We start from the raw sequence: 15,655 nt of genomic DNA, 5'->3' as shown, positions 1-15,655 counted from the left end.
CTACTTGCAGGTGTGCACGTCGTAGATGCGCGCGCACTCCTGGCAGCTCACGTAGCAGCACCAGTGGAAAACGCAGTGGCACTTCTCCCTGCGCCGCTCGGTGCGCGCGTTGTGGCCGCGACCGCAGCACAGCAGGTCGCAGCCATCTATGCCGTGCGAGCTCACGTTGCAGGTGCGGTCGCGCGTGCCGAAGGATCCCGTCTCGGGGTTGGGCTCACAGAAGTTGGGCGAGGCCTCGTAGTAGACCAGGTCGCGTTCTGTGGGCACCTTGAAGTAGGTGTAGCGTGGCCGCAGGGTCTCCACCCAGCCGCGCGACTCGCGGTGCTTCTCCACCACCATCTCCGAGGCGCTGTCATACTTGTCCTTGAGGAAGTCACCAATGGCACGGAAGTCGGGCTGCGACCACCAGCAGGTCTTCACCTCACAGCTGCCCGAGAGCCCATGGCACTTGCACTTGAGGTGCATGTGGCTGGCGATGGCCTGCAGGAGCGTGCGAGCGGGGGCGTCAGGGCAGGCCCTCAGTCTCCCCACCTCCCACGTAGGGTGGCTGTACTCCTTGTCTGTAGTCCCCCTCCGCTCACCTGGCAAACCCAGTCCCCCCACCTGCTCCATAAAGCTCCGGGACTCCCGGGTGGAGCAGGTGCCCTCTCCCAGCACCACCCTTCCGTGTGGTGCTACAGGTTCTTGTGCCATGTGGCTCCCCTGGTAGACCCAAGATCCCTGGAGGGCAGGGCCTGGGAGACCCCCTCCTGGGCTGGGTCTACTTCTAGGCCATCTATGTTGAGTGTAGGAAAGAAGGGGCTGTAACATGTGATATGTAAGTGCCGGGGTGTAGGAGGGAAGTCGTTCATTCTGACTGGGGAAACCCAAGACCTCCGTCTACAGGAGATGTACATGGGATGGGTGGCAAGGCTAGGGGCTGACCTGAGCACGGATAATGGTAGTGGCTGGAGCAGGGTACCTTCAGGGCCCAGGAAGCTGGTTTTATCAGATTGTAGGGGAGTTGCTGAGGATTGTGTGTGTTTCTCCTGTGGGCATCCCAACGTCAGGTTGTCTTCCCTTCTCTCTTTGGGGGAAGGAGTGGGGCTGGGGGTGAAAGGTCCTGTGGCATAATCAGAACTAAGGCTGAACTGGCCACTATGATGGGCACTGGCCACATGTGAGGTCCTGAGATGCGGCTGGTGGTCCAAATTGAGAAGTGCTGTTAAGTGCAAACCACATGCTGGGTCATACTAAGTCCCCAGACTTCGTAAAAGAAGAGGATGTAAAATATCTCATTCAAAATTTTAATATTGATTGCATTATTGCAATAACATGTTGGCTATATTGGGTTAAATAAAATTCATTATTAAAGCAAATTTTACCTGTTTCCTTTTAAAATGTGGCTACTAGAAATTGATAAATCTAAGGCTTCATGTGGGCTCTGTGTCCAGATGCTGCCTCTACCCTGTCCCCCTCTGCCTGCTCTTTCTTCAACCCTTCCCTCTCATACTGGCACTCTTTTAGGAGTATCTGTAAATTACATTCTCCCACCACAGTCCAGTTCTGTCTAATCTCCATTCTCTTCTCTTTTGTGACCAAGCTTTTCCAGAGAGGAGCTGCCACTTCCCATCTCTGCCTCCTCAGTCTCTTGTTTTAGTTCTACTTTTGATCAAAGTTATATATGCACATACTTTGAAAAGTCCAAGAGTTCCTAAGACCTATTAAGAAAAACAGGAGTTCTGACCCCACACTCTCATTCACAGCACTTTCCTGACCACTTGAGGCAGCACCTTGTACCTCTACACCTCTGATAAGATGCTTGTCTTGCTACTTCTTGATTCTTCAGTGTTTGGCATTGTCTATGGACCTCTCACCATGGAGGTCCCATGGGACCTCACTCCACAACTCTGATGCACACTTTTCCCAGCCCCCTTCCTACACTAAAATCTATAGCATAATTCCAGTTAGATCAAAATTTAGTGCTGACAGTATTGGGGCTGTGGTAAATGTCATACTTAGTTGAGCCACGTGCCATGATAACCCTTCCTTTTCTACAAAACGTTTTGTTGTTGCTGTTTTTTGTTTGTTTGTTTGTTTGTTTGTTTTGTTTTGTTTTTGCAGTACGCGGGCCTCTCACTGTTGTGGCCTCTCCCATTGCGGAGCACAGGCTCCGGACGCGCAGGCCCAGCGGCCATGGCCCACGGGCGCAGCCGCTCCGCAGCACGTGGGATCCTCCCGGACTGGGGCACGAACCCGTGTCCCCTGCATTGCCAGGCGGACTCCCAACCACTGCGCCACCAGGGAAACCCCATGTTGTTGCTGATTTTAATGTACTCATCACAGGTTCAGTCTCACTAACTCCTTTCGTTGTCTAAATATTCTCTTCAAGACTTTCAAACACACCAGCTGATCTATGGATTTCATCTTCTTGGAGACATCTTTTTCAAACGGCTTCTGGTAAATTTTGTGAAATGTGCATGTCTGAAAACAAATCTTTTCTACTTAAAGTTGAAATGATGATTTAGCTGGGTATAAAAGTCTTGGCTTAAAATATTTCCCCCTCTCAGGATTCTGAAAGCATTACTCTATTTTATTCTAGATTTCACTGTTGTTCTTAGAAACTCTGATGACATTTTGATTCCTGATCCTTTGCATGAAACCAAAGCGTTTTCTGGGAAGCTTGGAAGGCTTTTCTGTGTCACAGGCTGTGGATTTCACAGCAAATTTTGATGTGGGTCTTCCCCTTTCTTGTGTTAATCACTTACGGGGCCTGTTTTGTCTGAACTGCTGCTCTTCAGCCCTGGGAACCTTCTTGTCTTATTTCTTTACCAAATTCCTCATCTTCATGTTCATCATTGTCTTTCTTGGACAGATCCTCCATATTTTCTATTCTTTCCTATTTTCCATCTCCTTGTCTTTTTTTCTCTACTTTGTGGGAAGCGTGTCTCAACTATCTTCCAACATTTTTGCTGAGAGTTTTGTTTTTGCTGTTCTATTTTTAATTTCTAAGAGCTTCTTTTTTCCCCTGAATGTTCTTTTAAATTAACATCCTGTTCCAATTTTATGGATTCAGTGTTTTATCTCTCTGGGGATACTGATGGTTTTTTGAAGTTTTCATCCCTTTATAATGTCTCTTTCCCATAAGTTTGGGTTTCTTTTTTCTTTATTTTGGTCTTTACCTTTGTGGTTGCTGGAGGCCTTCCTCAGATGTTCAGTGATCCTTGGCTGCCTGCTCATATTTGAAAGTGGGGCGCTAAAAATCTTGTCGGAACCTCCTGTACATGGGAGGGACTCATCTACTTGGGCCCTCACTGTAGAGTGATCTGGCCACGTTGCTTTTGGGGGAACCCCCACCTCAATAGCTTCAAGTTTCTTCTCTTGGGATGGCCTGATTCTCAGGGGAGGATCTTCCATTTTCCTGCCTAGAGCATAATCGAGCTTCACTGTGGCACTAGGACATTAGGAAGACAAAGGTGTATGTAGACAGACTACTTTCACTTGGGCAGCCTCACCCTCAGCAGTCCAGACGCCTTCTGCTCTACCCTTTTTAGGGAATAAGCCTCCAGACTTCGGCCGTGGTGATGGAGGGGTGCTGTCTGGATGCAAGAGGTTGGATAGAAGAGCTGGTACATTAAAAAATGCTTTTAAAATAGACTTTAAAATGAAAATGCAGCTAAGCATACAGACTTTTTCCCCAGACCAGCAAATGACCAGTCTTTCTGTTTCCAGCCCCATATCTATCTCTACTTCTCAAGATATCTGATACTAGAACTTCCTTGGTTGGTTCTCAGAGTTCTCTACTGGCTTAAGATTCAGCTTTCTCGAGTGTACTAAGATATTGAGTGTTCATCTATCTGCTTTTTGCTTTCAAAATTTTGTTGCCATTGTCACCTTTTCTGTTTTCCATGTTCTCAATAGTCTATTTATGTATCTTAAAATTAATTCATTGTCCTTTTAGTGGAGTTCTAGGAGAATGCAGAGGAAAATATTTGTATTTTGTTTGTCATCTTTAACTGGAAACTCACAGTCATTCTTCAGGTCTACAATTTCTATGGGATTCTTTCCCAGATCTTACATTTTAGCTTTGTGAACATAAGTAAGCATATTTTTTCTCATAATCTATGTCTAATAATTCCAGTATTTGAGTCTTGTTTCTGTTTTTTTTTGGTTGTTGTTGTTTTGTTTTGTTTTGCTGATTATCACTCATTTAACAGGTTATCTTTGATTATGTGTGGAACATTGTGTTTGAAAAGCTGTTTGTAGAAAAAAATTTCAGCCTAGCATAAGGTTATCATCCTCCAAAGAGGATTTATCTGCCTTCTCCAGGTACATGGGGATACCAGCAATTTGGGATTACCTTAATCCATTCAGTCTAGAGATTTTACTAGCCTGTACATGTGCATAAGGGCTTGCCTACTTCTGATCTTCCTTTACTCCTCGGGATCCCAGCCTAAACCGAGGAGTTTTTTCCTAGACATAGCACCTTTGGTGGGCCCCTTTTAGCTCTGTGAGGCTGCTGAAAATGCAGCTCAGCATACGCACTTTTTTCCCAGACCAGCAAATGATCCCTGGACAAAAGCTGCCCCAGGCACCAGGTTCAGAGTCTTGTCTTCTCCTGGACTTTGGACTGCTAATTCCTCAGTATATGGTTAGTTATTTGACACTTAACAATTATTTTATGGAAGTGTAATATACATGCAAAAGTTTATATATCATAAGCATGGAATATGACAAAATTTCATAAATTACCAGCCTCAGAACACCAGCTCCTCAGGAACTCCCACCATGCTCTGTTCCGGTTGTTACACTCTCCCCTCTCCAGGGCATATATTCTAACAGCATCTCCTTGATGACTAATGATATTGATCACCTTTTCACATATTTATTGGACATTTCTAGATTTTCTTCTGTGAAGTGGCTTTCCATTTTTCAGCCAACTTTTCTATTGGGTTATCAGTCTTTTTGTCCTTTTTATACTATAACTTTCATATACTTGTGTGTATATATTGTGAACATCTACTTCTGTGTGGATTGCCTTTTCAGTTTCATGGTGGTGCCTTTTTATAAATTTTAATATAGTCCACATTATTACATTTTTCTTTCATTGTGAGTGCTTCTTTGGCCTGTTTAGGAAATCTTTGCCTACTCCGAGGTCACAGAGATGTTTTTCTATGTTTTCTTCTAAACATTCTTTGTTTTATCTTTCCCATTTGGAAATGGGAGATTGATTTTTTATATGATGTGAGGTAGGGGTCAAGATTAATTTTTTTCCACATTGTTATCCAATTGACTGAGCACCGTTTATGGAAAAGACCACTTCCCCCTCTGCTGCACTATCTTCCCTGTGATAAATCAGGTAACTTATACAGGTGAGTATTCTATACTTTTAAAGGGTACTTTTTACATTTCATCCTACATTTGTACCTGTCTTTAGCCGGAAGATTAATGTGAGTCACCTAGTTCCCTGTTGCTAGAAGTTAAGTGTTCACTCTTCAGCTCTCTGCAGTGCCCTGGTTCCACTGGCCAAGGCCAGGGCCAACTCTGCTGAACACTTTTCAGTCCCTACACATATCACTTCCTATCAGCAGTGCCCCACTGAACCTCTGACTAAGTTCACTAAGCCCCCTTTTCAGAAGGGCTCACAAAGCCCTGTACAGCTTGGTCTCTGCCAGCCTTTCCATCCCCCAAATCTTTTTCTTCCTCTGTTCTCCATATTCTACCTGCACTAACTCACATGCATTCTTTCACCTCTGAGCTACCCAGAGGCTCTCCTGGTTTCCCTTCACCTAGATAACTGCCAATTATTCTGCTTGTCTCCACTCACCACCTCTGCGAGAAGTCTTTTTTGAGAATCCAGCCTGGGTCTGACCTCTCCACTATGTCCAGATCACCTTGTGTGTGTGCATTTCTTCATCGTAGAACTTACCACACTGTGGTGTAGCAGCCTGGCTGTCTCCCTCCCTGGATGTGCAGGAGCTCCTGCAGGGCGGGCCTTTCTCCCATCCCTCCTTCCTTGTGACCCCAGCTGCACAGGTGGACCTGCCATACTGTGGGAATGCCCTAGACCTCGTGGAGCAACTGGACAGCCCTGTGTTTCAGACACCGCTGGGCAGGAGGTGAGCAGACCCCCAGCCTGGCCACCATATACATCCCTCCCACAGCCCACCACCCTGCCTACACCGTGCCACACTCCTCAAGGGACCAGGGCACATACCCTGCTATTTCCCAGGGACCCTCAGGGGTGTGGTCTCAGGGCTCTCGGGTTCACAACCCAGGATGGGGGCGGGGGCCGCGGACGTACCTGGCGCCCAGCCTCGTTGTTGTGGCGGTTCATGGCGGAGCGAGCGTCTGGTCGGTTCTCCCGCGCGTCTGCGAACTCCCGAGACACCATCCCTCCGAACTCGATGTCCTCACTGCAGCCGCCCCACTTCCAGCCCTCACCGGGCGAGCCCTGGTGGCGGCTGCTGCAGCCGCAGATGGCAGCGGAGCCCTCGGCGCACGAGCGTGTCACAGCGAAGGCTACGCCGGCGGAAGCGATGGCGTGCACAAAGGCGGACTCCCGGGTGGCTGCGGAAAGAGGCGACGTGGTTGGCAGGACCCGGCAGGGCTGAGGTGGTGGGACTGGCGTGGGGGCGTGGCTGCCTCTTCCCGGGCTGGGTCCTGGGTACTCACAGTGGGCGTGGGGTGCTAGACTCGCAGCACGGTAACCGCGGTACAGTAATGGGAGTCGGGGAGGCAGGGCTGCGGTGGGACAGGAGCGCGCGTCCCCGAGGGAGGACCCAAGGAGGAGGGAGAGCTTCCCCAAAGAAAGTATACGGAGGGCTAAGGAGCCCAAGGCAAGATGCTGGACATAACTTGTCATGGAGAACAGCAATGACGGCTGAAATCAGAAAGTCAGATCATAACCAGTGCTGGTGAGGATGTGGAGAAATCAGAACGCTGTACACTGCTGGCTGGAAGGAAACTGGTGCTGCCCCTTGGAAATGGGTTTGGCAGCTTGTTGAAAACATACACCTACCCTATGACCTGGTCATTCACCTCTGAGGTATTTACCCTGGAGGAAACCTGTGTCCCTGCAAAGACCAGGAAGCAAATGTCACTGCAGCGTTATTTGTAATAGCCCCAAACTGGCAGCTCCAAAATGTCCATCAACAGGTGAATGGATGAAAAATTGTGGCATAAAATAAATAAGTCGTGGGTATGTGATGTACAGATGGTGACTAGAGTTAATAATATTGTATATTAGAAAGTTAAGAGCGTAGATCTTAAAAGTTCTCATCATAAGAAAAAATCTTGTAACTGTGTGGGGTAATAGATGTTAAACTAAACTTGTTGTTGTGATCGTTTCACAATATATACAAACATTGAATCATTATGCTGTACACCTAAACTAATATAATGTTGTATGTCAATTATATTTCAATTAAAAATTGTGGCACATCCATGAAATGGAATTCTATTTAGCATACCAGGAAAGAGAGCATGGATGAATCTCAAAGCAATCATGCGGATTGATTAAAAGGCATACAAAAAAGGGTCCTTCTAGTGTCCCACCAACCCTTGGTGGAGCCCCCGTGCCCAGATGTCCTGGTTGGAAGCTTCCCACAGCCCTGCCCAGGGCATGGCTCCTGGTCCACATGCTGCCCACTTGTGCCTCTTTTTCTGCCTGCACACCCTTCCCCTCTTCCACTCCGGACACCAGGTACTGAGAGGCCCAGCCGAAGGGCTGCCTCTTCTGGAACCTTCCAAAGGTCAGTGCCTCCATTGGCACCTCGCCTCCTGCTGGCCCCACGCGCTTGGGTCTGGAACTGAATGCCTGCCAGGAGCCTCATCCAGGCTGTCTCTGACCTGGTATTGGAGCTGCCGCCTGCATGCAGCCTTCTCTTTCTACACATGGAGAAAATGAGTCAGGGGATGTGGCATCGGTTTTCAGAATGCCAGTGGGTGATGGCTGGAGCTTGGGAAGGAAAAGCCGGTGGGGCCGAACTGGGTGAGACAGGCATGTGAGGGAGTCAAGGGAGGCCTGCCTTGGCGAGGCCAGCTGCAGGGGGTCGCTGGGTGTGGGAGACCTAGCCTGAGCCTGGTAGACAGAAGCCTAAAGGAGCTGGTCTCAAAGGACAGGCAGGAAATCGACAGAGGAAAAGCAGGGGGCAGGGGTATTCTGCATGAGGAGGCCCACAAGGGCAGGGCCTCAGGTGGGGAGGGGTTGGGCTGGCAGGACCAGAGGGAAGTACAGGGCATGTGGGGGACAGCCTGGAATTTGCAGAGGCTGGACTTCCAGCCAGGCTTCCCCAGACGGGATGAATGAATGCATCATGCCTCCTGAGTGTGTGTAAACATTTCTTCAAGGGCACCAAGCCACGATCCACTCCAGGTGGAGGACAAGGGCCTGGGGGTGCCCTGGGTCCCGTGTGAGCTGGTAGGACTCACTCCTGGACTCGCCATTCCACATGTGTGTGTGGGAGTAGCTGCTGTTTGCCAAGCCCTGCTGGAGAAACGTCAGGGAGCAAGATGACCTCGTGGAGCTTACCTGCTGATTAGCAGGAATTTTAAAATCCTAGGTTAAAAAAAATGCTATGGGCAGTGGAGTGAGCAGGAGAGATGTAGGAACAGGACCAACTAGGACCTTCTGTGCCAGACAAGGGGTGTGTGCCCTGCTGTGTCCCTGAGCTCCTCGTGGGCAGACGCCCCACTGCAGGCCTGGACACTGCTAGGGCTCCACATGGCTACAGAAGAGTTATCAAAGGGGGCTGCTGTCTCCTCACCCCACATCAGTGCCCTGGAGGCAGGTGGGTTTCACCCTGGGGAATGAGTAGAAGTTTTGGGTTGCTCCCCACACTTCCTCCAGCTGCATGGTCTCGCCTGCTCCCAGGTTTGCATCTGAGCATGTGTGTCCCAAAGCTCAGGTGGCAGGGGCAGGAAAATGGTAAGATAGAGCTCCAGCCAGCAATGTGCACACACTCATCCACACATCTTCATACACATCCACACACACCTGCCACTGAAAAGAGCACATTCACTCCTATACCAAGGACACACAGTGTGAGATGTGTCTGAGGAAGTGCGCTCTGCACGAGCCTCCCGATAGCTGTCAGGCCCCACCCTGCTTTTGGTGACTCTTCCTGTGGATTTGCCAACAGTTCTGGATGGTCCTCTGCAGGCCCCGGCCAACCTGTGTACTCTCCATGTTTTGCCCAGAGCAGGCCTGGACTCTTGCTGCTTTCTGGAAACTCCCAGGTGGTAAGCACCCAGCCACAAACCCAGAAAGGGACTCCCCATTTCTTCTCTGTCAGCCTCCCACTGACAGCTTGCTTGGGGACTGCCCAAGTCTGAAGGCTGCTCTGGCCTCCCGAAATGGCCCTGACCCATCCTGCCTCTCCTGGCCCTTCACCATGAGTCCAGCCCGCAGTATCTCCCAGGTGCACCAGAAGAGGTTCCTAGTTGGGACAGGCACCTCCAGCTTCCAGCTTCCCCCACCCATCCACACACATGTAACACACACACACACATACACACACTCTCTCACTCTCTCGCCAATATATATATGCACACACATCCACAGACACACAGACACACACGTAGGCACACACTCTTACACAGGTATGCACGCACATGCCCATACACATACTCACACATACTGTAGGAGGAGCGTTTTGTCCAGTGCCCATCTGGCTCTGCCCAGCCCTTCTCCAGTTCTTGCCACTGTGTCCTTGCTTGGCTCACACACAGGCTGACTCTGCCCCACCTCCTGCCCTCTCAGCCTTGTCCACCACTCCCTGGCCTCCAGCCACACTCAGCCCTCGTCCTTCCCTTGGGTTCTTTCCAACTGCTTCTCTGCTCATGTGCATCTGTCATGTCCCCATCCCTGCTCTTTGAGGCACAGGCCAGGGTCCTGACCCTGCAGTCTGGGTTCGGTCCACGCCTGGCCCTGGAGCCCTCAGGCTCCCCAGGTGCTTCAGGAGCATGCTCTTACATCCATTCTGCCTGAAAGCTCCCTGAGCTGGGGGCTGTGTCCTGTTCACCTTTTGTTTCTAACCTGGAGTCCCAGCCCATCCCACAGATGGTTGTTGGGGAGTGAGAGCCTGGTCAGAGGAGAGGGCACGGGCCCTGGGCTGGGGCAGGGAGTCCAGGAGGGTCTGAGCCCACCTGGGCAGGACTACCCCATGGGACCTAGCTCTCTGCCCCTCTCTACTCAGCTTGTCCTTGAATGAATTCAAGACAGCTCCCCTCACTGCTCCCTTTCCCAAATGTCAGCCAGGCAGCTGTCTCCTCAAGACACTTGAAGCCCCTGCCCCGTTTTTCTTTTATAATACAACTGATTAGTTACAGGCCAGCCTAGAGCCACCTTCTGCTGACTCAAAGCACCATGAATAAACAACTGCATGGACACAGACCCCTTTCCTTCTGGTCCCTCCATTCAGAAGAGCCCCTGCCCTTATTTTGTCTTCTCAAGGACTCAGGTTGTCCTCCACCTCCACCTCCTTAGAGGGTGGGCTCAGATCCTGATTCTCACCCTTCCAGGACCCTGGTGTGGTATCTGCCCTCCTGCCCAGGCAATGACCCTGGGTTAGGGGCTGTGAGCTGGTGGCCTAGGGGTTCCTTACCACCCCTCCCAGGGCAGGGTAGAGCCAGTATGTCCTGGGCATTCCTGGAACCCACTGCACACAACCGGGCGCCTCCTCCACTGCATCCTCTCTGGTGGCCCTTCTCAAGGCTCAGATTCTCCAAGCCTTGAATATGCTCCCCCAACTCCCTTTGACTCTGCCCCCTGAGGGCCCAGGGCTAACTCCTATAGGAGGATCCTGCCTCTGTCTCTGCCTCTGCTCTGCCCCCTCCTCTAGCCCCTCCTTACCTCCCCTTCTCCAGCTTCTGAGATAAGGGGAGAGAAAGCAGGCCTAGGGCTTTGCTCTGCCCCGAACAGGGCTCGGAGATCTCTGCTTATCGAGCTCAGGTAAACAGTCCAGGGCTGCCAGACACACTTGAGGGGAAGGGTGTGGGGGGGTTGGGAGGGGTGTTCCCCCTTGAACTTGGAAGAAAAAGAACTCATTCCTGCCCTGCTCTGTCACCAAGTAGCTGTGTGACCCTGCACACTTCTCTGTCCTTTGGGAGCCTCAATTTCCTCTTCTGCTAAATGAAGAGAGGGCCTCCTCACAAATAAAGTCCCGAGGGCCAAGGACACCCTGGAGCCGGCCTTTAAATTGCTCATGAGGAAAAGAAGCCTTTACGAAGACCACGAGCCAGAAAAACTTGAGGTGGTCCATTCTGGCAAAGAAAGTCCCTTTTCAAATTGAAGACACAGGTCTTTAAGTAGTTCCCCGAGATACTGATCAATCGCAAAGGGAAAAACTGAAACTCTGCCTTGGAGAAATCTGACAGACCCCGCCTTACCAGAGAAATTGGGGTTGCGGTCACCAGCAATGGGACAGAAGACGGATGGATGCCACGTGCCTCCTAAGACGAGGCCCCCACCAGGACATTCCACCTCCTTTGAGACATTCTAACCAAAGAATCGTAACTTGCATCTAATTATCAGGAAACTTTAAACAAACCAAACCCAAAGGCCTAAGCAAGCTCCTCCCAGTCTCAAGGGCATGAAGGGCAGGGCTGGGCTGGGCTTAGGGACTTGGGATGGGATCCTGGCCAGATAAGGGACATTGGTGGAAAATTGGGTGAAATCTGGGTAAAGTCTGGAGTTTAGTTAGTAGTGATGGATCTTAGTTCTGATGGATCTAGCTGGGTTTGTGTGATGTCAGCACTGGGGAGGCCTAGGAAGAGATCTGGACTCCTGCAGTATTTCTGGAAGTATACAACTATTTCCAAAGAAAAAGTTAAAACACATCCTGAGACTGTGCAGAAGGAAGACCCCCTGAATGCCCAGATGACATCCCACAGTGGTGGGGCTTTTAACCCAGGAAGCCATGGGCAGGCTTTAGGGGGTTCTTAACCCTGCCAAAATCATGAGCTGGAATTCCAGGGCATGTCTGAAAACTCATGTGTTTTTCTGGATAGATTGCTTTTATCAGATTTCCACAGGGGTTTGAACCAAGAAGGTCATGACTGACTGGCTGGAGTAGCCTCAGTTTACAGAGGAAGGGGGACAGGGCTCCCCTAAGGTCATGGGTGGGGCAGGCACAACCAGGACTCAGATCAGGGTCTGAAGCCCAGCAGCTGCCCCAGTTACAGCAAAGTTTTTCGCCACAGACAGCAGCCTTGTCAGAGATTATACAACACAGGCAGCTAGGGAGGGGGAGAGAGAACCATCCTGCCTGTGGGAAGAGAATTGCATCTCGGAGATGAGACTGGAAATACCTCTGTCACCAGCAAAATGTCTTCTTTTGAATGGGCTATGACAGGTCAAGAGAGGAGGAGGGGACACGGGCTATGAGAGGGGGGTGCTTAAGGACCAATTTTGTCAATTTACCAAGTTGCTGCGATAGAGCCTGCATGAGTGTTTTGAGCTATCTCAGTCCTGCTCTGTTCCAGCCCAGGACTCTTATCCCACACTGCAATTAGGGCTTGGGAAAAGGAAGAAGAAAGGGAATCTTGTAACAAAGTCTTTCTGTAAGACAAGCGTCTTCCATCGAGAGAAACATCTTCCCCAGAAACTTGAAGTTGTCTCATTAGCAATTATTTATTGAGTTCATGCAAAGTATCAGTGATATACCCTTCCTTTCATTCTTCTACCATCTAGCCATCCATCCATCTACAATCCACCCATCCATCCATTTATTCTTCTACCATCCATCCATCCATCCATCCACCCTTCCAGGACCTGAGAGTCTATAATGAGCCATACACTAGGAATATAAAATAAGTAAGATGCAGGGTGCCCATTCTCAAGAACCAAGGTAAGAAGTCTGCAAGAAAGTGGATTGCTGCTCTATCTGATGAAATGTCTAACAACCCAGGCTTTCTGAAAGGTTGAAGGAGCTACCTGTTCTTGCGGTAATCAAGCATAAACTGGATGACCCACTGTTAGGTGGAGGGAATCCCTGCACTGGGAAGGAGGGTGAACCAGAGGAATCCTTGCATTCCTTTAGTGGGAGGCCCTGCTATTGCAAGTCAGGTTCCTTGCTTTGGGCTGTGCTGAGTCACCTGCCTTTGGGAGCTTACAGTTTATGATGAAGAGAGTAAGGGGAACAAGGACACACAGTAGGCTTGGCAATGTGAGCTCTGGGGCAGGCCTGGGATGGATGGATGGTGGATGGGTGAATGGATGAGTGAATGGGTAGATGGTGGAGAGTGGGTGGATGGGCGAGTGGATGGATGGATGTGTGGTGGTGGACAGAGGATAGTGGGTGGATGTTGGCTGGATGATGGATTGATGGAATGGTGGATGAATTGTGGATGGATGGAAGGGTAGAGGTAGAGTCTGGGGCAGGTGAAGGAGGACTATATGGCAAGAGCTGGGAGTCTGGGGGAGGGCAGGGGGAGTCACCTGGCAGGGCTGCATCATCACTGAGGCCAGCCCAGCCCTGGGCACGAGGGTTGAGTGTCACATGTGAGATGGGCTTTGGCAGTTACTTCACTTCCCTGGGTCTCAGAACTTTAGAACTAGAGAGATTTTAACAAATCCTGTCTCCAGATTTGGATTTCATAGGCTTGGCAGGTACCAGAAATGACTTGGGGACTGAAATAGGACTGCAAAATGTTGTTACTTTTTTGAGAGAATAAGACACATAAGAAATGACTATCATAATTTCAGAAAAGGAACTTTTAACATTAAAAAAGGATACAGTTCCAAAGTCCAATATGCTGAAGAAAGTTCAAAAAAATTACCTTAAGGGCCTCGCCTTTCACATTTCACCATGAAGCTGGTGGTTGGCAACTACTTATTGAGCACTGACTGTGTTCTAAGTGGACAAGAAGGCTGCAGGCTCTGTCCCAGAGCTGATTTTCCCTCTGGGAGATTACCCAGAAGGCCCTTTTATCAGGGATTGATAGGAAAGCACTGCCCAGAGGCCTCCCTGCCCTGGGCCCTGCGCATCTTTTTATAACTGCTGAGAGGACTGGTCCAGACAGAAAGAGAGGGCTCCTCTCTGCTGAGCCACCCCCATGGACCCTGCAGGCCCTCTCAGTCCCAATGACGTGTGAAGGCTCAAAATGGGTCAGCCCCGGTCCCAGGCTGCCCGACAGTGAGTACTGTGCCCAGACAGGGGTCGCAGGAGAGGCTCCTGCACGCCCCCCAGCCGTAGGTCCCATGACCACCAGGCTGTTTCAGTAGTTGCAGCTTTCAGGAGGTGAAGGGCCCACCTGCCCTGCTGGGCCCCATACTTCACAGCCACAGGGAGTGAGGAGAGACCCATCTGTCCTCTCCTGGAAGGGGAAGGCTATGGAGGCCTGATACCAGATGAGAAGAAGGGGATGGCCAAGGGCTCCTGGGATAAGCCCGTTGGCCTGAGGGGGCGCTGGAGCGCACTTTTCGGAGGATAGAGTGTGACCCCTGGCAGTGGAAGTTCCTGGAAGGGGATTGTGGTTCAAATTCGACCACTGACCAATGAGATCAAGCTCCTGGGTGTTCTATCTGTTGAGTCCACCCAGTGGACCCTTTGAGAAGCTCTGCAGGTAACCAGGTGCCCCAGCAGTGGTCACTGCAGACCTACCAGTGGACCCAGGCCCACTGTTCTGGGTGGGGGGCATCTATATCTGTAAGCAGTCCTCTGGTGATTCTGATGCATCCCTGAGCTGAACTCAGGCTCCATTATGGTCTCAGATTCCTAAGCCCCCTCCTCTGGAAGTTGGCCAGACTCAGGAGGTGTTTGGGAGGGAGGTCCCAGGACAGGATTCTGCAGGGAGAGGGGAGGAGTTTACCGTGGCAAGGGTGTCTCTGACACACTCCCCCCCCCATTAGAGGGACGTGGAGGTGGCTAACACGGAGGGTCTCACATACTCCCCCTGCTCCGGGCTCCTGCAGTGGGCTGTGCATCTCTGGCCTGGCTCGTATGTGAAGTGAGGCCCTGGGTCACTGGGGCCTGGCTGCTATCATCTGGTGGCTGGGTGGGGATTCAGCCTGGGGCAGGGTGGGGTGTGACCTCCTCCTTGGGAACTGTAGGACCTGCCTGTCAAAGCCTCCTCCTGCCTGAGTTCTGGCCTGAGGGACAGCCCTCTCTCTCCTGGGCGTGCCTGCCCCGTGGCCCCTGGAGACCTGGGGCTCCACTACTCCCCTGGGCAGTGTTGACTTTTGGGTCAGACTCCCTGCCTTGGTGCTGGGGTTGGTCAGCAGAGAGGGTGCAGCCCTAAGGCAGGCTCCCTTGTCTCCATGGAGACGCCCTCCCCACGGTCAGGACCATGGCTGCAACCCCAATCACCTGCCCAGGGTGGGGAGTCCTGGACCCCAGCCCCACCACTCTACTGCCCTGCAGGGAAGCTTCTCTCTCGCCAGGTATGTGAGGAGAATCCCCCATCCTACAGGCTCGTCCCCACTCAGCTGGGGGCCCTCTGTGAGTCTTCCCTGGCGTTCCAGGTAAAGAGTTCTTTGTGGCAGCTGCTGGTGCTCACAGCTGGACAGGACTACAGAGAGGCCAGGTCAGGGCAAATGGCTCCTGTGGTCACTGAGCCTCCACGGGAGCCTCTGTGGGGGCCGCTCTCTGCTCCCACCTGCCCACAGAGCATCACTGGCAGGACACAGAGAGAACTCAGTGCCCTCACTCATGCCGCATCCTTAGCCCACACT

The 15,655-nt window shown here is 51.1% G+C and overlaps 1 protein-coding gene across 1 annotated transcript in view; it reads right to left on the bottom strand.

Moving 5' to 3' along the window:
- Positions 1-15,655, bottom strand: part of WNT3A (Wnt family member 3A) — a 46,943-nt gene continuing 31,288 nt past the window's right edge. The window contains exons 3-4 of the mRNA XM_030844708.3: positions 6,284-6,549; positions 1-480 (exon numbers count right to left, since the gene is read on the bottom strand). Of these exons, the coding sequence (XP_030700568.1) occupies positions 1-480; positions 6,284-6,549 (746 nt within the window). The remainder of the gene's footprint in view (positions 481-6,283; positions 6,550-15,655) is intronic.

The sequence above is a fragment of the Globicephala melas genome, chromosome 3 (genome assembly GCF_963455315.2).
Source record: "Globicephala melas chromosome 3, mGloMel1.2, whole genome shotgun sequence".
Taxonomy (NCBI): Eukaryota; Metazoa; Chordata; class Mammalia; order Artiodactyla; family Delphinidae; genus Globicephala; species Globicephala melas.
The sequence above is the reverse complement of the archived record's forward strand: the minus strand, read 5'-3'. Positions and strand labels throughout refer to the sequence as shown.